General features: G+C 45.1%; 1 protein-coding gene across 2 annotated transcripts; it reads left to right on the top strand.

Annotated features, from left to right (window-relative positions):
- Positions 1 to 6,889: 6,889 nt before the first annotated feature.
- On the top strand, positions 6,890 to 22,720 carry LOC110535490 (calponin-3). 2 transcript variants are annotated; one of them, XM_036935195.1, is made up of 7 exons: positions 6,890 to 7,157; positions 19,044 to 19,165; positions 19,585 to 19,651; positions 20,064 to 20,201; positions 20,429 to 20,545; positions 20,887 to 21,033; positions 21,349 to 22,720. In XM_036935195.1, the coding sequence occupies exons 1-7, from the start codon at positions 7,101 to 7,103 to the stop codon at positions 21,718 to 21,720; spliced, it is 1,020 nt and encodes a 339-aa protein (XP_036791090.1). In that variant the 5' UTR covers positions 6,890 to 7,100; the 3' UTR covers positions 21,721 to 22,720. The 2 variants fall into 2 exon arrangements, with proteins under 2 accessions (XP_036791090.1, XP_036791091.1); XM_036935196.1 differs by lacking the exon at positions 6,890 to 7,157 and adding an exon at positions 7,262 to 7,297.
- Positions 22,721 to 23,717: the final 997 nt, after the last annotated feature.

Here is a 23,717-nt window from a genome sequence, read left to right as displayed (position 1 = left end):
TTGCTAGGACTGTCTGGGAGTGGCCTGAGTGGGGAGGTGTCAGGAATTGTGAATTCGCTCAAGTTGTGGAAAATGCTTAACCCAAAGAGAAGGCGAATGACTTCTATACTTAAATGTTCAATAGACAAACAATAGACAGACATAGACACGTTCCTCTGTGAGGTTCATAGCAATCTGTCCCATTCCAAAGACAAGACACTCATTATATACTGAGTGTACAAAACATTAAGAACACCTGCTCTAGACTGACCAGGTGAATCCAGTTGAAAGCTATGATCCCTTATTGATGTCACTTGAGAAATCCACTTCAATCAGTGTAGATGAAGGGGAAGATGACAGGTTAAATAAGGATTTTTAAGCATTGATACAATTGAGACATGAATTATGTATGTGTGTCTTTTAAAGGGTGAATGGGCAAGACAAAATATTTAAGTGTCATTGAACGGGGTATGGTAGTAGGTGCCAGGTGCAATGGTTTGTGTCAAGAACTGCAACGCAGCTGGGTTTTTCACACTCAACAGTTCTTAATGTTTTGTACATTCAGTATATGCTCATCCTTCTTTCTGTTCTCTCCCCATCTGCCTCCAAGTGCCTGGGCCCTGGTCAAAACATAAGACAACTTGCAAGGCCAGATTGAACCATGGACTAGACGTCTATATCACTCTAAAGTGCCTATAGCTGATTTACAGCCATCGGCCTTAACCTGATGAATGTCACTTAGGGCATTGAATGCTGTCTAAATTCTGTTTTATGGTGACCCCTATCCTCAGAGAGGGGTCAACCTCTGGTTTCATAGGTTGCTAGAATTTCGAACCTATCAGAGGGTGAACATTTGCTGTTATTGGCAGAGAGGTTTGGAACTGTCATGTACTGTCATGTTGTGTCTTGTCTCTGTCCTTTCCCTTCACCCTGTCTCCCTCTGCTGGTCGTTGTTAGGTTACCTTTTCTCCCCCGCTTTCCCCCAGCTGTTCCTTGTCTCCTCTTGACTACCTCGTCACCCCTTCTCCCACCTGTTCCCCTTTTCCCTCTGATTAGTCCCCTATATCTCTCTCTGTTTTTGTTCCTGTCCTTGTCGGATTCTTGTTTGTTGTGTTTCATGCCTGAACCAGACTGTCGTCATGTTTGCTGTAACCTTGTCTTGTCCTGTCGGAATCTGCCGGTCCGTCTGAGCCTACCTATGTTTGGTAATTAAAGAAGCTCTGTTTAAGTTAATTCGCTTTTGGGTCCTCATTCACGCACCGTAACAGAAGAATCCGACCAAGAATGGACCCAGCGACTTCGGATCCTCTCCACTCAGCCGTCGGGATCCAGGGAGCGATGCTAGGCAGACACGAGCAGGAAGTGTCTGCTGCCCGACATGCCGTTGAGACCCTGGCCACCCAAGTCTCCAACCTCACAGAACAGGTTCACCATCTCCGCCTCGATCCACCGGCCACTTCCAGGGCTTTCGAATCTCCGGAGCCCAGAATCAATAACCCGCCGTGTTACTCTGGGGAGCCCACTGAATGCCGCTCGTTCCTCACCCAGTGTGATATTGTGTTTTCTCTCCAGCCCAACACTTACTCCAGGAGCACTGCTCGTGTCGCCTACGTCATATCTCTCCTTATTGGACGGGCTCGTGAGTGGGGCACGGCAATCTGGGAGGCAAGGGCTGAGTGTACTAACCAGTATCAGGACTTTAAGGAGGAGATGATACGGGTTTTTGATCGATCTGTTTTTGGGGAGGAGGCTTCCAGGGCCCTGTCTTCCCTATGTCAAGGCAATCGATCCATAACAGACTACTCTATTGAGTTTCGCACTCTTGCTGTCTCCAGTGGCTGGAACGAGCCGGCCTTGCTCGCTCGTCTTCTGGAGGGTCTCCGCGCAGAGGTAAAGGATGAGATTCTCTCCCGGGAGGTTCCTTCCAGCGTGGATTCCTTGATTGAACTCGCTATTCGCATTGAGCGACGGGTTGATCTTCGTCACCGAGCTCGTGGAAAGGAGCTCGCGCTCTCCGTCGCCCCCCTCTCCGCATCACTACCATCTTCCTCTGCCGGCTCGGGTGCTGAGCCCATGCAGCTGGGAGGTATCCGCATCTCGACTAAGGAGAGGGAACGGAGAATCACCAACCGCCTCTGTCTCTATTGCGGTTCCGCTGGTCATTTTGTCACTTCATGTCCAGTAAAAGGCCAGAGCTCGTCAGTAAGCGGAGGGCTACTGGTGAGCGCTACTACTCCTGTCTCTCCTTCAAGATCCTGCACTACCTTGTCGGTCCATCTACGCTGGACCGGTTCGTCAGCTTCCTGCAGTGCCTTAATAGACTCTGGGGCGGAGGGCTGTTTTATGGACGAGACCTGGGCTCGGGAACATGACATTCCTCTCAGACAGTTAAGGGAGCCCACGGCCTTGTTCGCCCTGGATGGTAGTCCTCTCCCCAGGATTCAGCGTGAGACGCTACCTTTAACCCTCACTGTTTCTGGTAATCATAGTGAAACCATTTCTTTTTTAATTTTTCGTTCACCTTTTACACCTGTTGTTTTGGGCCATCCCTGGCTAGTTTGTCATAATCCTTCCATTAATTGGTCTAGTAATTCTATCCTCTCCTGGAACGTCTCTTGTCATGTGAAATGTTTAATGTCTGCTATCCCTCCTGTTTCCTCTGTCTCTTCTTCACAGGAGGAGCCTGGTGATTTGACAGGGGTGCCGGAGGAATATCACGATCTGCGCACGGTGTTCAGTCGGTCCAGGGCCACCTCTCTTCCTCCACACCGGTCGTATGATTGTAGTATTGATCTCCTTCCGGGAACCACCCCCCCCCCCCGGGGTAGACTATACTCTCTGTCGGCTCCCGAACGTAAGGCTCTCGAAGATTATTTGTCTGTAGCTCTTGACGCCGGTACCATAGTCCCCTCCTCCTCTCCCGCCGGAGCGGGGTTTTTTTTTTGTCAAGAAGAAGGACGGGTCTCTGCGCCCCTGCATAGATTATCGAGGGCTGAATGACATAACAGTGAAGAATCGTTATCCGCTTCCTCTTATGTCTTCAGCCTTCGAGATCCTGCAGGGAGCCAGGTTTTTCACTAAGTTGGACCTTCGTAACGCTTACCATCTCGTGCGCATCAGGGAGGGGGACGAGTGGAAGACGGCGTTTAACACTCCGTTAGGGCACTTTGAATACCGGGTTCTTCCTTTCGGCCTCGCTAACGCTCCAGCTGTCTTTCAGGCATTAGTCAATGATGTCCTGAGAGACATGCTGAACATCTTTGTTTTCGTTTACCTTGACGATATCCTGATTTTTTCACCGTCACTCCAGATTCATGTTCAGCACGTTCGACGTGTCCTCCAGCGCCTTTTAGAGAATTGTATTTTTGTGAAGGCTGAGAAGTGCACTTTTCATGCCTCCTCCGTCACATTTCTCGGTTCTGTTATTTCCGCTGAAGGCATTAAGATGGATCCCGCTAAGGTCCAAGCTGTCATTGATTGGCCCGTCCCTAAGTCACGCGTCGAGCTGCAGCGCTTTCTCGGCTTCGCGAACTTCTATCGTCGTTTCATCCGTAATTTCGGTCAGGTGGCAGCTCCTCTCACAGCCCTTACTTCTGTCAAGACGTGCTTTAAGTGGTCCGTTTCCGCCCAGGGAGCTTTTGATCTCCTCAAGAATCGTTTTACATCCGCTCCTATCCTTGTTACACCTGACGTCTCTAGACAGTTCGTTGTCGAGGTTGACGCGTCAGAGGTGGGCGTGGGAGCCATTCTTTCTCAGCGCTCCCTCTCTGACGACAAGGTCCACCCATGCGCATATTTTTCTCATCGCCTGTCGCCGTCGGAACGTAACTATGATGTGGGTAACCGCGAACTGCTCGCCATCCGGTTAGCCCTAGGCGAATGGCGACAGTGGTTGGAGGGGGCGACCGTTCCTTTTGTCGTTTGGACTGACCATAGGAACCTTGAGTACATCCGTTCTGCCAAACGACTTAATGCGCGTCAGGCGCGTTGGGCGCTGTTTTTCGCTCGTTTCGAGTTCGTGATTTCTTATCGTCCGGGCTCTAAGAACACCAAGCCTGATGCTTTGTCTCGTCTCTTCAGTTCTTCAGTAGCCTCCACTGACCCCGAGGGGATTCTCCCTGAGGGGCGTGTTGTCGGGTTGACTGTCTGGGGAATTGAGAGGCAGGTAAAACAAGCGCTCACTCACACTCCGTCGCCGCGCGCTTGTCCTAGGAACCTTCTTTTCGTTCCCGTTCCTACTCGTCTGGCCGTTCTTCAGTGGGCTCACTCTGCCAAGTTAGCCGGCCACCCTGGCGTTCGGGGTACGCTTGCTTCCATTCGCCAGCGTTTTTGGTGGCCCACCCGGGAGCATGACACGCGTCGTTTCGTGGCTGCTTGTTCGGTCTGCGCGCAGACTAAGTCCGGTAACTCTCCTCCTGCCGGCCGTCTCAGGCCGCTTCCTATTCCCTCTCGACCGTGGTCTCACATCGCCTTAGATTTTGTCACCGGACTGCCTTCGTCAGCGGGGAAGACTGTTATTCTTACGGTTGTCGATAGGTTCTCTAAGGCGGCTCATTTCATTCCCCTTGCTAAGCTTCCATCTGCTAAAGAGACGGCACAAATCATCATCGAGAATGTTTTCAGAATTCATGGCCTTCCGTCAGACGTCGTTTCGGACAGAGGTCCGCAATTCACGTCTCAATTTTGGAGGGAGTTTTGCCGTTTGATTGGGGCTTCCGTCAGTCTCTCTTCCGGCTTTCACCCCCAGTCTAACGGTCAAGCAGAACGGGCCAATCAGACTATTGGTCGCATCTTACGCAGTCTTTCTTTTCGCAACCCTGCGTCTTGGTCAGAACAGCTCCCCTGGGCAGAATACGCCCACAACTCGCTTCCTTCGTCTGCGACCGGGCTATCTCCTTTTCAGAGTAGCCTCGGGTACCAGCCTCCGCTGTTCTCATCTCAGTTCGCCGAGTCCAGCGTCCCCTCCGCTCAGGCTTTTGTCCAACGTTGCGAGCGCACCTGGAAGAGGGTCAGGTCTGCACTTTGCCGTTATAGGACGCAGACTGTGAGGGCTGCTAATAAGCGTAGAACTAAGAGTCCTAGATATTGTCGCGGTCAGAGAGTTTGGCTCTCCACTCAGAACCTTCCCCTTAAGACGGCTTCTCGCAAGTTGACCCCGCGGTTCATTGGTCCGTTCCGTATTTCTCGGGTCATTAATCCTGTCGCTGTTCGACTTCTTCTTCCGCGATACCTTCGTCGCGTCCACCCGGTCTTCCATGTCTCCTGCATCAAGCCCGTCCTTCGCGCCCCCGCTCGTCTCCCCCCCCCCCCCCCCATCCTTGTCGAGGGCGCACCCATCTACAGGGTCCGTAGAATTTTGGACATGCGCCCTCGGGGCCGTGGTCACCAGTACCTCGTAGATTGGGAGGGGTACGGTCCTGAGGAGAGGAGTTGGGTTCCCTCTCGGGACGTGCTGGACCGTGCGCTGATCGAGGATTTCCTCCGTTGCCGCCAGGTTTCCTCCTCGAGTGCGCCAGGAGGCGCTCGGTGAGTGGGGGGGTACTGTCATGTACTGTCATGTTGTGTCTTGTCTCTGTCCTTTCCCTTCACCCTGTCTCCCTCTGCTGGTCGTTGTTAGGTTACCTTTTCTCCCCCGCTTTCCCCCAGCTGTTCCTTGTCTCCTCTTGACTACCTCGTCACCCCTTCTCCCACCTGTTCCCCTTTTCCCTCTGATTAGTCCCCTATATCTCTCTCTGTTTTTGTTCCTGTCCTTGTCGGATTCTTGTTTGTTGTGTTTCATGCCTGAACCAGACTGTCGTCATGTTTGCTGTAACCTTGTCTTGTCCTGTCGGAATCTGCCGGTCCGTCTGAGCCTACCTATGTTTGGTAATTAAAGAAGCTCTGTTTAAGTTAATTCGCTTTTGGGTCCTCATTCACGCACCGTAACAGGAACTCTCTTTTTTATTGGCCTTAACTCATTTACCGCATAGTGATGTCACCGTAATTTCAGGCCGTAATTTCAAACAGCTTTTACACTAAAAGGGCATTATCATCATTTTCACAATTTCAAGGTATTATTCTAGCCTCATAGTGTGGAGATATGTAAAACACAGGAATATCATGTTTTTGACTGCACTCTGCCTTTAAAAGTGACTGTACCAGGATGGAAGCAGAAGGAAATAACTCTGCCCATCTACTTTACCAGTTGAACAGGTTGAGTGTTGAAGCTTGTGAAACCAATTCTGTTCTAGAGGATTACCTGAGAACCTGAAACAGACAAATGGCATACTTTCAAATAGGGTCCCTTTATACACACCACAAAGGTTGAGTGACATAGGAAGATAGATGTGTGTGTGTGTGTGTGTGTGTGTGTGTTTGCGGACTCAACACTTTGATTGGCAATCTGGCTATTTTTCATGGGGCAAATTATTGCACCAATAAAATTCATGGCAGCCAGCCAAGATTGAAAGAATTTGTTATTTTACAAGCATGTAAGGCTGCAGTGATCCAATCAATAAGAGGCACCAAGATCAGTTTTGTCAATATATGCTTATAGGGAATGTAAGTAAATAAATCAGTGTTTGGTTTCTTTTAGTAGCCTACAAATCATCAAACAATGAAATTAAACCTATTACTTACCTAAAGATGTATTATAGGCTATGCTGTGCTTAATTTCCCTCCTTTTTCAGTGTAAATCAGTGAAGTTTGTAGCCACAACAACATCATTAGACATCAAATGTCAAACCAAATGGACAGTAAAATCAGATAACATAGGATAGCTTGTGCCTGGTAAAATCACTAACATCAATCTCTTCCGTAGAAATGCACAACAGTAGCAGCCTCCAACAATGGGGAGAGGTATGTAGAATCCGCACCTCTGATTGGCTCGGAAGGCTCCGTCAATGGTCTTGCGAAATTTTTTCCAAACAAAAATGAGGTATTGAAGCGAGAAGTTTTAGTCCGACCAGCCTCTGCGATACTCACAGTCCACACATTTGCACGGATTTAAACTCCTCCTTTGGACTGACTGAACGGGACGCCGAACTACGCTTTTCGTTGTGTGATACAAAGTAACCGAAAGGAATCGTTTTTGCTACTTTGTAGCAGTGGATATTGACTTTGGTTGTAAATCTAAAACAAATATGACTTCATTCAATAAGGGACCAGCCTACGGGTTATCAGCAGAGGTGAAAAGCAAAGTGAGTAAAGAACTAAAAAGTAAATCATTTGTTTGTTTTTTTATAACCACATTTTGGTTTGTAAATTATTGCCGTTATGGATAAACCAACTGAACCAACCAATTGCTGCTGCAGCTGAAATGGGCTACAGAGTTGAACATGTGAGTCGTCCTTGGTTTAATAGTTTGATGCACTGTTATGGCAGATCATCTTTGGTTATGATTAATAGGCTACAAGGGCCATTTTCATATGGGACTATCCCCTACAGAAATTTAGACGGAAAAAAACAAGTTTCACACATTAATTAAACTACCAACGGTTTTTACTTAAGTGTTTTCAAAAATAATCACTGGAAGTAGCATGAGTACAAGCCAACTAAGCCCAATGCATTGTTTGTAGCAGTGGGACAGGGAGGAGTTCGCTAGTGATGGTTCGTTCGAACGTTTTTATTATTTTCTTTTTTTATTATCTCCAGACAACGATTAACTGCAGAAAAGTTATAAAACATTCTCTGAATATTATAATTCCTCACTGCAGGAACAATAGTAAGGTGAGAGACTTTTTCTGGTCCACACATTTATGCAGTGCGTTGTTTTTTTTTCTTCAGGCCGCCTAATAATTTCGTAATGTAAAGCTGTAGGATATTTGAACTCCCATGTCAAGATCTGACATAGTGCTAGGCAACTTTGTAGGTTTTACATTAGAGATCGGTTATTACTGAACGAATAGCCATTTTAGGAGCCAAATCAACTGCTGTTTTAACTGACCTGAGCCAAGCCAGCTCACTGATAAGACTGACATCATTAGAGTCTGCAGTATAGGGGCTATGGGTGGGCTATGGGTAGGCTATGCCCCCACATTTAATTGTGTCAATGGGGGCTACACTGTAACTGTACATCTGTCTCTGTCAGTCGGAGATGTTATAACAGGTTATTTAGTGTAACTTGAACAACAAATGCAATGAGAGGTGAATTATCAGGGTTGGGCCCTGGTTTAAAGCCACAATCCTGAAATTGTGTTTCAGCCAAATGGCAGCCCATATAAATGAGAGAAATGTAACCACCAAATCTCTATTTTTGATGTAAAAGATACTTATTTTTTTTTGTTTGTGATTTCACATTTTTGAGAAACTTGCCCCAAACAGCAAGTCCCTTCCTCAAATCACTTAGCCATGAACTCACTCATAAAAACAGAATCTCTGCTGTATTCTTTGACAGTCTCTCTTTAGTCAAGGCATTACAAGTTACCTCTTACGTAGGTTAGTATCAAATTATTTGTTATTTTAAAAATAAAAATGGTGTAATTTTACTCTTCATATACTTCATATCCAAGTATGATCTTGTCTCATCGCTGCAACTCCCCAAGAGGCTCCTGAGAAGCGAAGGTTGTGTCATGCATCCTCCGAAACATGACCCGCCTAGCCGTTCTTCTTAACAACCACTCGCTTAACCCGAGTGGAGGGTTTGGCCGGGGTGGGTTTGCTTGGCCCGAGCGCCTGCAAGCTGACCACGGTCGTCAGTTGAACACTGACCTATGTGTCAGAGGAAACACTGTTCAACTGACGACCGTGGTCAGCTTGCAGGCGCTCGGGCCACCACAAAGAGTTGCTAGAATGCGATGAGCCAAGTAAACCCACCCCGGCCAAACCCTCCACCCGGCCAAACCCTCCACTAACCCGGACAAACTGTTGTTGGCCGCCCTATGGGACCCGGTCACAGCCGGTTGTGACACAGCCTGGGATCGAACCCCAGTCCATGGTGACGCCGCAACACTGTGATGCAGCGCCTTAGACCGCTGCCCCACTCGGGAGCCGGGCTAATATCAAGTTTTGTTTTGGCTGGGGTTGTGGAAACTGTAGGCACAGTGATATCAGCTATCCGATTGGCCAGCGCAGAAGGCACACCCGATTTAGCCACAGATCTCCCGGTCTGCCTGGTAGGCGGAGTTTGTCTTTTCAGAAATTTTAAAGGGTTCAAAATGGGAGCACTGACTACCCGGTGCACAGGGCTTATGAATCAAGTGCACCTACCTCCAACAGCTCAAAACAAAAAGGAGCGCAAGTCTTTATTGTTGGCTTTTCTACAGAAATGTTTGATCGACTAGGAATGCCTTGAAGATCGGCCAGTTGATTATGATCGCCGGTTGGTGACACTGCATTAGTCAACAAGGTCGAGGAAATTAGGGCACGAGTTGCCTTCCAGAGAGATCTCAGATTGTAACATTCTCTGTTTCATGGAAACATTGCTCACTCGGGATATGTTGTCAGAGTCAGTACAGCCACGCAGTTTCTTCACGCATCACGCTGACCGAAACAAAGATATCTCTGATAAGAAGGGCGGGGTATATGCCTCATGATTAATGACACATGGTGTAATCATAACAACATACAGGAACTCAAGTATTTTTGTTCACCTGACCTAGAATTCCTTACAATCAATACTGACTGCATTATTTACCAAGAGAATTCTCTTCGACTACATTCACAGCCGTGTATATCCCCCCCCCCCTCAACAGGCACTGAAATAACTTCACTGGACTCTATGTAAACTGGAAACCATATATCCTGAGGCTGCATTTATCATAGCTGTGGATTTTAACAAAGCTAATCTGAGAACATGGCTTCCTAAATTCGATCAGCATATCGAATGAGCGACACGAGCTGGTAGCATTCTGGACCATTGCTACTCTAACTTACACAATGCATACAAAGCCCGCCCTCCCTTCGGCAAATCTGACCATGACTCCATTTTGTTCCTCCCAGCCTATAGACAGAAACTAAAACAGGAAACGCCTGTGCTCAGATCTATCCAACACTGGTCTGACCAATCGGATTCCAAGCTTCAAGATTGCTTTGATGACGTGGACTGGGATTTGTTCCGGGTAGCCTCCGGCAACAACATTTACGTATACGCTGACTAGGTGAGCACGTTTATTAGTATGTGCATCGGTGGGGATGTACCCACTGACTATTAAAACCTTCTCTAACCAGAAACCGTGGATTCATGGCAGCATTCGTGCAAAACTGAAAGCACGAACCACCGTTTTTACAGTGTAGCTATTCCCTCCGCAAGGCAATCAAACACGCAAAGTGTCAGTATAGAGACAAAGTAGAGTCACAATTCAACGGCTCAAACGGGAGACATATGTGGCAGGGTCTACAGTCAATCACAGATTACAAAAAGAAAACCAACCCTGTTGCGGACATCAACATCTTGCTCCCAGACAAATTAAACAACTTCTTTGCTCGCTTTGAGGACAATGCTGTGCCACTGACATGGCCCGCTACCAAAGCCTGTGAGCTCTCCTTCACCGTGGCCAACGTGAGTATAATATTTAAACATGTTTACTCTCACAAGGCTGCCGGCCCAGACGGCATCCCTAGACGTGTCTTCAAAGCATGCGCAGACCAGCTGGCTGGTGTGTTTATGAACATATTCAATCAATCCCTATCCCAGTCTGCTGTGCCCACAGGCTTCAAGATGGCCACCATTGTTCCTGTTCCCAAGAAAGCTAAGGTAACTGAACTAAATGACAATTGCCCTGTAGCACTCACTTCTGTCATCATCAAGTGCTTTGAAAGACTAGTCAAGGATCATATCACCTCCACCCTACCTGATCCCCTAGACCCACTCCAATTTGCTTACCGCCCCAATAGGTCCACAGACGATGCAATCGCCATCGCACTGCACACTGCCCTATCCCATCTGGACAAGAGGAATACCTATGTAAGAATGCTGTTCATTGACTACAGCTCAGCATTTAACACCATAGTACCCTCCAAACTGGTCATTAAGCTCGAGACCCTGGGTCTCGACCATGCCCTGTGCAACTGGGTCCTGGACTTTCTGACTGGCCACCCCCAGGTGGTGAGGGTAGGAAACAACATATCTACCCAGCTGATCCTCAACACTGGGGCCCCACAAGGGTGCATTCTCAGCCCTCTCCTGTACACCCTGTTCACCCATGACTGTGTGGCCATGCACGCCTCCAACTCAATCATCAAGTTTGCAGACGACACTACAGTGGTAGGCTTGATTACCAACAACGACGAGAATGCCTACAGGGAGGAGGTGAGGGCTCTCGGAGTGTGGTGTCAGGAAAATAACCTCACTCAACAAAACAAAGGAGATGATCGTGGACTTCAGTAAACAGCAGAGGGAGCATCCCCTCATCCACATCGACGGGACAGTAGTGGAGAAAGTGGAGTTTTATGTTCCTCGGCGTACACATCACGGACAAACTGAAATGGTCCATCCACACAGACAGCATGGTGAAGAGGGCCCAACAGCGTCTTTTCAAGAGGCTGAAGAAATTTGGCTTGTAACCTAAAACACAAACCTTTATAGATGCACAATCGAGAGCATCCTGTCGGGCTGTATCACTGCCTGGTACGGCAACTGCTCTGCTCATAACCGTAAGGCTCTCCAGAGGGTAGTGTGGTCTGCACAACGCATCACCGGGGGCAAACTACCTGCCCTCCAGGACACCTACAGCACCCGATGTCACAGGAAGGCCAAAAAGATCATCAAGGACAACAACCACCTGAGCCACTGCCTGTTCACACCGCTATCATCCAGAAGGCAAGGTCAGTACAGGTGCATCAAAGCTGGGACAGAGTGACTGGAAAAACAGCTTCTATCTCAAGGCCATCAGACTGTTGAACAGCCATCACTAACATAGAGTGGCTGCTGCCAACTTACAGACTCAAATCTCTGGCCACTTTAATACCTTACTTTAGTCACTTTAAATAACACTACTTTAATGTCTACATATCCTACATGATTCATCTCATATGTATATACCATATTCTATACCATCTACTGCATCTTGCCTATGCCGCACGGCCATCGCTCATCCATATATTTATATGTACATATTCTTATTAATCTCTTTACATATGTGTGTATAAGGTAGTCATTGTGAATTTGTTACATTACTTGTTAAATATTACTGCTCTGTCAGAACTAGAAGCACAAGCATTTCGTTACACTCGCATTAACATCTGCTAACCATGTGTATGTGACCAATAAAATTGGATTTGATGTCCCACTGGTTCATAACACATTGGCCTAGGCTACCGAAGTTGTCCCCCTGTAGGAAATGACTGAATCATGACATCGTCGGTCAGCCTATCCATCGGAAACAGGACAGTCAAGGCCGAAGGCGCATAGCCTACTCAGGCCCATGTGTAATGTTCATGTGAAACTATCTGCCCTGTCTCGGTTTGAATTGATAGCAGTGGTGCCAGATGCCAGCCAATGTTTCTCTCTCTCCTGATAAAAGATAAGCATGCTGTCATAGCCTGCTGTTGGCCAATGATGTGAAAATCCAGTTAGAGAGGGATGATAATGAATATTTGTCAACAATCCTTGAGGAGAAATTGACCAGGAGCGCAACAACTTGTGAACAACACAGTGGAACCAAGGCTACTGTATTTAAGTGTGTTGCAGAACGATGAGATCATCAACAAACATACCCAGTGTTGTTAGAGTAGCCTACGCAGTCCATTCATACATTGCCTTGCTCTGGCTGGCTTTCAAGTGACAGATTTCTATGTCAACTTTTGGCACACTAAGTCAGGAATTTGTCAAACACTCCAGCAGATTGTGAATTTATCAAGCTCTGATTAAATACACACGGCAGAAACTGGAGGAAACTATATATGCAATCACTCGTATTGTACGGGTTTCTTTGGAAGTCACATGTCAGAGATGCTTAGAATTCCTCAATGATTCCTCTCTATTACCAACATCCCCTAGTCTCACATTGCCACACTTCCTCAACGTGAGAAACTGGAACCTGGAAACCGGCAACAAACAACCCAATCTGAAAGATCTCTAAGTCACTGAGCTATGGTGCTCTCTCTCTCTCTCTCTCTCTCTCTCTCTCTCCTATGATTTTTGTCATTTTGAGAGGTCTCTCTCTGCCTGAAGCTGGGATATTACAAGTATAAATTCATTAAGCTGTGGTTCCAAGCAGAGTTAAAATCCTGTGGCTCTAACCATCTGTTTCTCATGCCTTAATGAGACCCGACCGACCACCTCATTCCTTAATTAGCACAGTTTCTGTTGTGGTCCATCTGATCCATCTGATCCATCTGATCCACAAAGTGGTTCAAGACAGGCTACAGTTTTACTGCGTCATGTCTCCTAGCTGTACCTACTGCCCCTGTTTACATTTGTACTTTAATTCACATTGTGGTGGTATGAAAAGCTTTTAGTTAAGGTAATCTCTTGAACCTTGACAGGATCAGATGAGCGATACTAGTACAGCCAAACGCTGGCTCAGCCGGGAAAATATTAAAATGATGTTAGCTCTCGTTCTTCTAATGCGTGTGTGCTTTCTGATATTTTCCAGGGTGGCTGCCAACACACATGCTTTATTTGAGGGCTAATTGTGATAAATATCCAGTGCATTCTGAAAGGGGAAATGGAAAGCAGCTTAGTTTCCATTGTAAATGCTTGCTAATGTCGAAAGATGACCAGCAACTGTCCTTCAACCACACACGCACTTTAAATTAATAATATTTGTTGTCCTTTCCTGCTTGATTATTTCAGAGAAAAAGCTGAAGCTGAATGTTTGGAACAGTCCGTGTGTTCCAAAGTTACTTTCCTCAGCCCATATTGTTTATAAAGTCAAACCACCACTTTACTTATTTGTAATCAAACAAGCCAGCAGTGCTTTCCAAGGGATCACCGCCACTCAGGTTGAAGTGTTGACCAAATGTTTGACTGACTGACTAACTGGTGTTTTTTTGGGGGCTGGGACTTCTCAAGTGTTTGTAAAATAGAGCAGGAATTCCCTCTGGAGCCTGGGAGCACATGAACTCACATCTGTCATATCTTTCCTACAGCAGTTGGAGGGTGGTGAACTGTTAGGGTAGAGCTTTAGCTGAATCCGGTGCTGTGTGAAAGAGGGAGTCGTATTAATGAGGTCAGAAGACGTTGGGTCACCACCAAGTAGCCTATAGCCCTCCTGAGAATTTCATGTTGCGTTTTGTTTTCGTTTCAGCCCAAAGGTTTCAGAAGTAAAGATTTCCATCTAGAAAAAAACAACTTAATGTTCAGTTTGTTTCTCACCCAAAGGGTTTCAGTAGTAAATATTATATTTTCTCCAGCCGGGTCTGATAGGAGATCCCATCACATTTATCTGATTACTCACTAATACATGCTTGCTAAAATAGTTGATCGTAGATAGTGGGGCTACAAAGCCTCGCCATTCATGTAGGTCTGAATCTGCCTTGTTTGTTTTTCCCCTCCATTGAAGTCTTTGGGTGGGCGAGTTGTTGGTTCCTCAAGCAAACAGAGCATTTGGTTGTATATCTCTGCTGAATCTTTGGCAGGAAAGAGATTGCAGACGTGCAGTCTTGGAACCACAAGACACACAACAATGCAAGCTCTGTCCATCTCCTCTGCTCTCCTCTACCTCAATGTGTGTTTTCTCTAGTGGCCCTGGAGCAGGCAGGGAGACCTGGATAGGAGCCCGGGGTTGGCTGAATGAGGCCCATCTCAGGCTTCCTTGGCTTTGAAACAGAACATGACAAATGAGTCTAGGTAGTCCTTCTCAAAAGTCCAGGTAGTCCCTCAATGTTTTAGTCTGTTTTCTATGCTTTGGTGCCAAATGAAAATGACCCAGATATGTGGTGGAGGACTGGTTATTGTGGGGTTGTCTTACCCCCCCCCCCCCCCCCCCCCCCCCCCCCCCCCCCTTTTTAAATAGTAAAACACAGTACCATTACTACCAATGTGGGGGGAGCGCTGCAGGGAGGAGTGTTGGGGGATGGAGTGTTCCCCTGCTATTTGCTGACAGGAGACAATTCCCTCCCTGCTATGGTTCAGGCTGGATTTTCTTTTCACAGTGAGACTGATTCCTGAATTCCTTGTTCTGTCGCGTTAACCCCTGAGATGCTGTTTTGGGGTGAACAGAAATTGAGCCCTTTTCCTGAAACCATTGTTCAGCTTTTTTTACGTTCACATCCCCAAGATCGACACTGGGTGTTTCACCAACCTTGACATGTTCAACTTTGATGAAGGCTAATGTAAGCTAGTGCACTTATCACAAATAAATAACACTATTGTCTGTAACAACAAGTTAAAGGCTTAATCTACGATTGTTGACTCTGTTGGACTTTTTGTTATTGTTAGTTGGTTTATTGCTTAATTAACATCAGAAGCTCTTTCCACATGTCTCAAGTTTGGTTTTTATTAAGGCTCAAGTTAGGATTTGGCCTAGTGCAGTTATTGGTTTTATTAAGGCTCCCAACTATATGTAAACATTTTCTAGTTCACTACATATTTTATAGCACGGCCAATCACTTCACATTGTGGTCTACGGAGTGTTTTCAGAGCTAACGGATAGTGGTTAAATATGAATGAATACCAGCTGGACTGTTTGTTCAATACTTCGTCATGTGTGTGTGTGATTGAACAAATAATTAATCAAGTGGGGGTCATTCTGGTCATAGACTCTGTCAAGTTCCCTGTTGGAGATGCCCTCAATTCTTTAAGATATTGTATAAATGGGATCGATAACTTGATTGTAAGGAACTTCATGACTATATAATTCCCTTTCACTATAAATTTATTTCAAAGAGAAACAATACCAGACTGGATGATACACATGTTATTGATTTTAAACAACGATTGCCTCAACAGTGGTGTATCTAGTCTATATTGAATTGATCGTGTTGGGCGTCTGGGGCATTTTCTCCCTTCTAAACCTTCTCCGTCCAGATGTTTTCTAGGTTCTGCAACGTCATCAGGAAATGCTTTGGAGTACAGTGTTGGGTTGTGGAAGACGGGCTTGTCTGGGGTTCAATTCCAGTGGGGTTTAGCCTATGTAGCTTTCCAGATTTCTCCTCAGAAGCTTTCCCGTTTAACGACTCCAAGACATAAGAGAACTGGGGGGAGTTGGCAGTGTTCCTAGACTAGTACTGCTGTGCTGGGAGAGAGAAGTGAAGAAAGAGAAATCTCTCCTCTCTCTAATCCTCCCTGATTTCTCTGAGGGCTCTGTGTGTTCTCGGGTGATGGTTTGGCTTCCAGCTGCTGTCAGTCAGTGGCACAAAAAGCCTCTGATGAATTTTTGTAAATGACAGTGTGCTGTCAAGCTATTCAGAAGGGATGGACAAGTTCCTCTATAACCCTTCCACTCCATCCCAGTCCTCTCATTGAGTCATGTTTTGCAACTAGAACCCCACTTTGGCCTTTTTACAAGATGGAGGGACGTTTGAAGATTTGCCTTTGCCTGTTATTATGTGAGAACAGGGCCTCGTTTCTCACTCTCTCCCTCTCTCTCTCTCTCTCTCACACACACACGTACACCGCTTCAGAGAGGGCATGTCTTTCTGGTGACGGCCTTCACATTCCAGCTGACAGGATTTAGTGTGTGGGGGGGTGATAAACTGTAGTTAAATGAAAACAAGCCTTTCTCTGCCGAATAGGGGGGAAGAAGTTGGCTACAAGTTTATGGGCTTCAAGCTTTCAGTCTCGCATAGTGCTAAAAGGCTGTCATTACCCCAATGGCTTTATTAGCTTTCAAATGCCTGGTTTACATTGCTGCATAGCCTACATATAGCATCCCTCTTGAATCCCAGTATTAACATGTGGTGCTAAAGAGCTAATATCCGCACACTGGGAACAAGCTACAGTTGTAGAGTAAAGGTGAAACAAAGAATGGACTATAATGTAAGGAGAGGAGTGGAATGGAGGCAAGATGCTTTGTCTTCTTCCTCTTTGACTAGATTATACAGATGAGGTTGTTTGTTTAACTGACTCCTGTGTGAACTGTGCGGTGCACTTGTTAAAAGCCCATGTTTATAGGACATAGGCCAATGTTGAAGTGTTTGTTTACAATGGAATATGAACTAATGGGTGACACTAGCTGCGAAGCACAGTTAAATATACTCAGTAGTGTGACATTTGTAGAAAGGACCTGGAAAATTTCCATGGCATTGTGCAATCTAATTGTGTGTAATTGACAGTACAGTACTTAGTCATTTACAGTAGATTACAACACATTCAATGTAGGCCTACCATTTTTAGCAGATCCAGAGAGACAGCTTGGAAGGTTTCCAAGCCCTTGACTTCTCGTGGTGTAATGGAGAGAAAGCAGTGGGAGAAGAAGAGGAGCATGCCATTGTAATTGACTTCACATACACACTTCCTCTTCCTCCGATGGCTACTGTCCATGCTATGATGCCAATAGCATCACTTCCCCTCTGAGCTGTGTCCTGGTGCACATTAGCTACCCAGCATCTTAGTGAGCTGACCCTAGGAGAACGGACTCTCACTAAAACACAAGACCACAATAAATAGATTATTGCCATTTATTTTCCTGGCAATAGACCAGGATTAAAGTGCTCTAGAAAAAACTACATCGGACTACACCAATGGCCTTAAGTGTCTTCGTTTGTGCTAGTGTCTGTCAGTCTCAAATAGCTTCTCTTTTAGTTCTCAGTAAACCGTGGTTGCATCATGGGCTCCCTTATGAACAACGTGAATTTGTGTGTATTTTTTTCTCACACTGGCTTTGAAGTCGACGTGGGAATCTGAAAGCATTTCTGACGTAATGTTGGGACTCACTGACGTCTTTACGGTTGACGTCTTTACTGTTTGTTTGGACCCAATAAGGTTCTAACAACAATCTATATTACATGAATCACTTAACTAAATCACTTTGGCTCCTAAGGCACGGCATCTCAGTGCTAGAGGTCACTATAGACCCTAGTTCAATTCCAGGCTGTATCACAACCGGCCGTGATTGGGAGTCCCATAGGGCGGCGCACAATTGGCCCAGCTTTTGTCTGGGTTAGGCCGTCATTGTAAATAAGAATTTGTTCTTTAAACCTCCTTTTTTTTTCTCTCAATTTCCGCCTAAAATGACATATCCAAATCTAACTGCCTAAAGCTCAGGACCTGAAGTAAGGATATGCATATTCTTGATACCATTTGTTTGTGGAAATGTGAAATGAATGTAGGAGAACAACACATTTGATCTGGTAAAAGATAATACAAAGAAAAAAAACATGCATTTTTTTTTTGTTCCATCTTTGAAATTCAAAAGAAAGGTCACAATGTACTATTCCAGGTTAGGCGCAATTTTGATTCTGGCCACTAGATGGCAGCAGTGTGTGTGTGTGCAAAGACTGATCAAATGAACCATTGCATTTCTGTTCGAAATGTTGTATTGAGACTGCCCAAATGTGCCTAATTTGGTTTATTAATAAATGTTCAAGTCAACTGTACCCTCTCCTCAAACAATCTAATGGTATTCTTTCACTGTAATAGCTACTATAAACTGGACAGTGCAGTTAGATTAACAAGAATTTAAGATTTCAACCCATATCAGATATGTCTGTCCTGGGAAATGTTCTTGTTACTTACAACCTCATGCTAATCACATTAGCCTACATTAGCTCAACCATCCCGCGTGGGGGGGACACCAATCCCGTAGAGGTTAACTGACTTACCTCGTTAAATAAAAAAATAAACGTCTGGTTGGCACAACATTTAAAGCCAAACGTCTGGGCTTTTATGCTATTCCAGACAGAAGGTCAACATTTGAGCTTTAAGCCCCCCCCCAGTCCTAGCCTGTTGATTTACCCCACAGCTCAGTACTTGCTGAAATGACGCCCTATTATTTTTACAGTACACTACTTTTCACCAGGGCTCTAATCAAAAGTAGTGCACTAAATAGGGAATAGGGTGCCAATAGGGTGCCATTTGGGATACATATGTAAAAGCCCAGCTTGCTAACAACTTCTTACAGTCTTCTCGATCTAAAACTTTATTTTATTACAATGTCAAAGGACATTATGAAACACGCCATGCAACCCTGTAGCTTGAACATAGATGTTCCTCTAGGTTCTGAAAACTTTTACTAACCCACTGTGTGCTTTCACCTTCTCAGATCGCAGGCAAATATGACATGCAGAAGGAGGAGGAGCTTCGGTTCTGGATTGAGGAGGTGACGGCGATGGCCATTGGCGAGAACTTCCAGAAGGGCCTAAAGGATGGAGTCATCCTGGGAGAGTAAGTGTCTGTGTGTTTACTGCAGAGCTGACGGTGACAGAGGGTTGACATTGCTGTGTGTGTGTGTGCGCCCTCCACACTATGCTGTGATCTGCAGCTAATGTTTGCAGAGTGGAGACTGACTAGGATTTTACATATGAGTAATCAATCACACTCCAGTCACTATCCACAGATTGATGTGGTGATTTGCGTTTGTGGTCTGTTTTTATATTCCAGTTGAATAAACATACTGCAGATATTGTCCTCAGCATATTCCCCCCCCTCCCAAGGATTACATATATTGTTTTACATTGAACTTGAATACTTTAAACTGAATGTGGGTGTAAGATGCATAAACAATTCGCTACACCTGCGATAACATCTGCAAAATATGTACGTGACATATCAGATTTGATAGACTGACCTTCTCTCTTTCTTAGATTGATAAACAAACTGCAACCTGGCTCGATAAAGAAAATTAACCACTCACAACTGAACTGGCACAAGGTAGGCTAACCTAAACCTCAATGTATGGAGTTGTTTAGAGTACTGTCTTCCTTTTTTTTTTTTTTTTTTTTTTAAAGCACAAAGACAAAAGGGTGGCTGTTTAGCTCATTAATACCGTTTAAGACCTGCAAGCCATATGTCATGCATGGAGAATAAGTGGACTCCTTCATTAAGCCTTCAGCTCACTCTCTCCTCACTCTGGCTCTCACACACAACACCTTCTTTATGGAGTTATTACTTCCTGATGTTCTTACTAATCTCTGCTATGCCCATCAGGAGGATATAATGTCAGAACATTCTGATAGAAATGTAACGTGTAGAAAATATATTATTGTCTTGTCAGAAATAATAGGGAATCGTGCCAGCTCTATTCAATCTATTTCTATCTGTAACCTGTGTTTTGTTCCCCCAGCTGGAGAACCTTGGCAACTTCATCAAAGCCATCCTGGCCTACGGCATGAAGCCCAATGACATCTTCGAGGCCAACGACCTGTTTGAGAACGGCAACATGACCCAAGTCCAGAGCACATTGCTCTCCCTTGCTAGCATAGTGAGTGTGATACCCAGGGGGGTAGAAAGACTTCCTTAATTATGAATAGTATTTCGATTTCTTTTAAAAAATATATAAGACATGTTATGGTACAGTTAGTGTCTGCTGGGAGAAAGACTTTGACACCTACTTACTGTAAAGTGTTACCAAGACGTTCTGATAGGGTTCCTTCTCTCCAAGGGACTTGTAGCATCAATATATTTCCACATTCTTATCTTCTTCCACAGGCAAAGACCAAAGGCATGCACACATCGTGTGACATTGGTGTGAAATACGCAGACAAACAGACACGCCATTTTGATGACGATAAGATCAAGGCTGGACAATGCGTCATCGGACTGCAGGTAAGACATGATGATGCTCAAACAGCCACAGGTTGTTGGACTGTTACTGGATGTGACCTATATAATAAAATGTTTGTTCATTATTATACCTTTCAATATTTTGCCAATGGAAATCATCCTGATTTTAATGAATGTTTTGTATGTAGCTTATTTAACTGATTCTTCAATCGCTTGTAATAGATGTAGGGCGGCAGGTAGCCTAGCGGTTAAGAGCGTTGGGCCAGTAACCTGGTTCTAATCCCCAAACGGACTAGGTGAAGTCGCTCTGGATAAGAGTGTCTGCTAAATGACTAAAATGTAAGTGTAATACGTCTATTCAGCTATGTTCCTGTGTGTTTTAGATGGGGACCAACAAGTGTGCGAGCCAGGCTGGTATGACAGCATATGGGACCAGAAGACATCTTTACGACCCAAGGTCCCAGACAGACAAGCCTTATGACCAGACCACCATCAGTCTGCAGATGGGTACCAACAAAGGAGCCAGCCAGGTATAACCAATTATGTATATAAACACTGTGAATGTCTATGGGTAGAAAAAACACTGATGCATTTATAGGGGTCTACTTCGTTGGAACCTATGTAATGGAAGGAACTAGCTAGCAAGTGCTACTTTTCAAGAGAGCCAAGGGAATGTAACAGAGAGCAATGGGATCTAGTGTACAATATGACGGAGACATCACATGGCTTTTCATTGCACATCGCCATAATCACATGGTTGATGATATGTATATTTGTCTTGAAGACAATCAGTCAACAACTGTTTTCCTGGAAAGCTCCTAAAGTATGCCCCCCCTCCCCCCCAGGCTGGTATGTCCTGCCCGGGAACGCGTCGGGATATCTTCGACAATAAGCAGGTACATCCAGTGGACAACTCCACCATCTCCCTGCAGATGGGCACCAACAAGGTGGCGTCCCAGAAAGGCATGAGTGCGTACGGGCTGGGACGCCAGGTGTACGACCCCAAGTACTGCGGCTCGCCCACTGAGCCCGTCATACATACCAACGGGAGCCAAGGCACGGGCACCAACTGCTCTGAGATCAGCGACAGTGACTATCAGGCAGAGGAATTCCTCCAGGAGGGAGAGGGGGAGGAGTACCCAGTGGCTTATCAGGAAGAAGACAACTACAGCGACGTGGCCCACTACAACAACATCGACCAGGGAATCGACTATTAGGGCTGTCCGGGCCATCCGGCACTAGCCTGGTCCCAGATTAGTTTGTGCTGTCTTACCAATGACCATAGGCGTTGGCAAGACCGCACAAACAGATCTGGGACCAGGTTAATCCGGCGCCACCTTAACACCACAACGACCGCTAGACGGAGCAGTATTAAACCAGTGTATTTTATTGATGACAAACAGAGCAAGTCTTTTGCTATCCTCGCTAATCTTTAACATTTTTTTTATTGAAGCACAAGAGATAAATATTGTCGAGTGCGTTCCTTCTCCACCACCTCCCCAACTCTCCTTCCATTTGAGCAGTAGTGTTCATGCCGACGTCATTAAAGCATAAAGTGCTGAGATACAGTGTTGGAGATGCTATATTATTATACTATTACATTATGAAGTATGGGACACTGTGAAGTAAAGATTAATTTTGCCAACCTTGTAGCATTTTCAACCATTCTATTTTTTTACTTTTTTTTTTATCCCTTAGACTTCTTTTACTGATCATATCATCCCTTTAAAGGAATTAATTCACCGACTGCTTTGCTTTCTGCCAACCTAAAAGGACCAATTATTACCTTTTTTACGTCAATACAATTGAGTGAGCCTCAGAGTAACCAGTGGCCGTCTCGTCTGTTTAAAATTTTTGTTGTGTTTCAATACAAATCACTGCACCATTTATTTTCCTAAAATCGCACAGAGTAATTTCTATTAGACCAGATGCATACAGTAGGGCTAGTCTTATTGTGCCATGTCTCATGTTCTTATAGCCACCCTCCATTCCCACTGTATTTATTGCCATGTCTCTCATTATAAACTAGTGTGGTGTCTGATAAGGCACCCTATTCCCTATATAGTGCACTACTTTCAGCCAGGGCTCTGGTCTAAAGTAGTGCACTATATCGGGTTCTATTTCAGACGCAACCTGTCCTGTTATGTAATTATTTTTTATTTTTTTTAAAGCAAAAATGTATGTTCCAAATAAAGCCTATTCCTTGGTTCTCCAAGCTTTCATAGTCCATTGTCAACTTTATTTGCACTGTCTTCCAATCTTTTATCAAATTTCCTCTATATAAATCGGTAATGCAATTTAACCAGAATTAAATGACATGCCTGAAGCAGTAAGTATTTTTCCACATTGTGATCCTGATTGGCATTTGCCCTTTAATACTAACTGGCTTGCAGGACTTTGGATTTCGTTAGGAGGGCATGCTAGTCTTGTACATTTTATGATGACAAATTGGAACATCGCTGAGCTTTGGTTGTATATTAAAACTATTCATATAGACCTAAAATTACTCTCAATATTCCGTTTGAGGCTTTAGCCACAGTGGATGTCTCTGAGACGGCTTTTGGAAAGCAGCCCTCTGCCTGAATCGATGTCCCACAGTGCAGACTGTTGTAACTGCTCTGAGTGGAAAAGCAGTTCGTCTCAAAAGTGAAACAAAATTAAGTCTGCAAAATAAAGTCATAGGATTTGTTTGGGCTAATAGTGTTCTAGTCAAAAGTATTGCACTATGTAGGGAATAGGATGCCATTACTGACACTCCCACTGGCTGAAGAGAAACTTGCCTGATATGCCCCTCCATATATCAATTACTGACCATTTTTAGTCATGTACTGTTAAAAATGATTCATTAAAATGTTAATTGCAGTCTGTGTGGCCTAAATAAATAACTGCATTTATGCTGCTTCTCATGAATTGTTTTTCAATTGTGACAGTAAAGTAGAGCTTGATTAACTGTTCCAATGGCTTGGCCAGAGATCCAACCCAATAAACAACCATGACAGAGGACAAGCAGCTCAGCCAGCATCCACAGACATTTGGAAACTGAATTTAATTAAGCTAAGCTTTGCTGCTCTCTTTTTGTCCCACTCCTGAATGGAATAAGCAGAAGAAAGGCTGAACTGAAAGCAATGTGATGAGTGTGTTTTGAGAACTAGCATTCCTGTGTTCTGGGAAAGGGATGGTTGAGTGAGTCAGTTCTGAGGGTGGCTGTCTGTGT

This window comes from Oncorhynchus mykiss, chromosome 11 (assembly GCF_013265735.2).
Source record: "Oncorhynchus mykiss isolate Arlee chromosome 11, USDA_OmykA_1.1, whole genome shotgun sequence".
In the NCBI taxonomy this organism is placed as follows: Eukaryota; Metazoa; Chordata; class Actinopteri; order Salmoniformes; family Salmonidae; genus Oncorhynchus; species Oncorhynchus mykiss.
The sequence above is the reverse complement of the archived record's forward strand: the minus strand, read 5'-3'. Positions and strand labels throughout refer to the sequence as shown.

What these genes read in the sequence shown, in the direction of transcription:
- LOC110535490 (XM_036935195.1), top strand. Translation starts at nt 7,101, where the DNA reads ATGACTTCATTCAATAAGGGACCAGCCTACGGGTTATCAGCAGAGGTG. An exon ending in CAGCAGAGGTGAAAAGCAAA is followed by an intron (nt 7,158 to 19,043) that starts GTGAGTAAAGAA and finishes TCACCTTCTCAG; the next exon opens with ATCGCAGGCAAATATGACAT. An exon ending in GATGGAGTCATCCTGGGAGA is followed by an intron (nt 19,166 to 19,584) that starts GTAAGTGTCTGT and finishes TCTCTTTCTTAG; the next exon opens with ATTGATAAACAAACTGCAAC.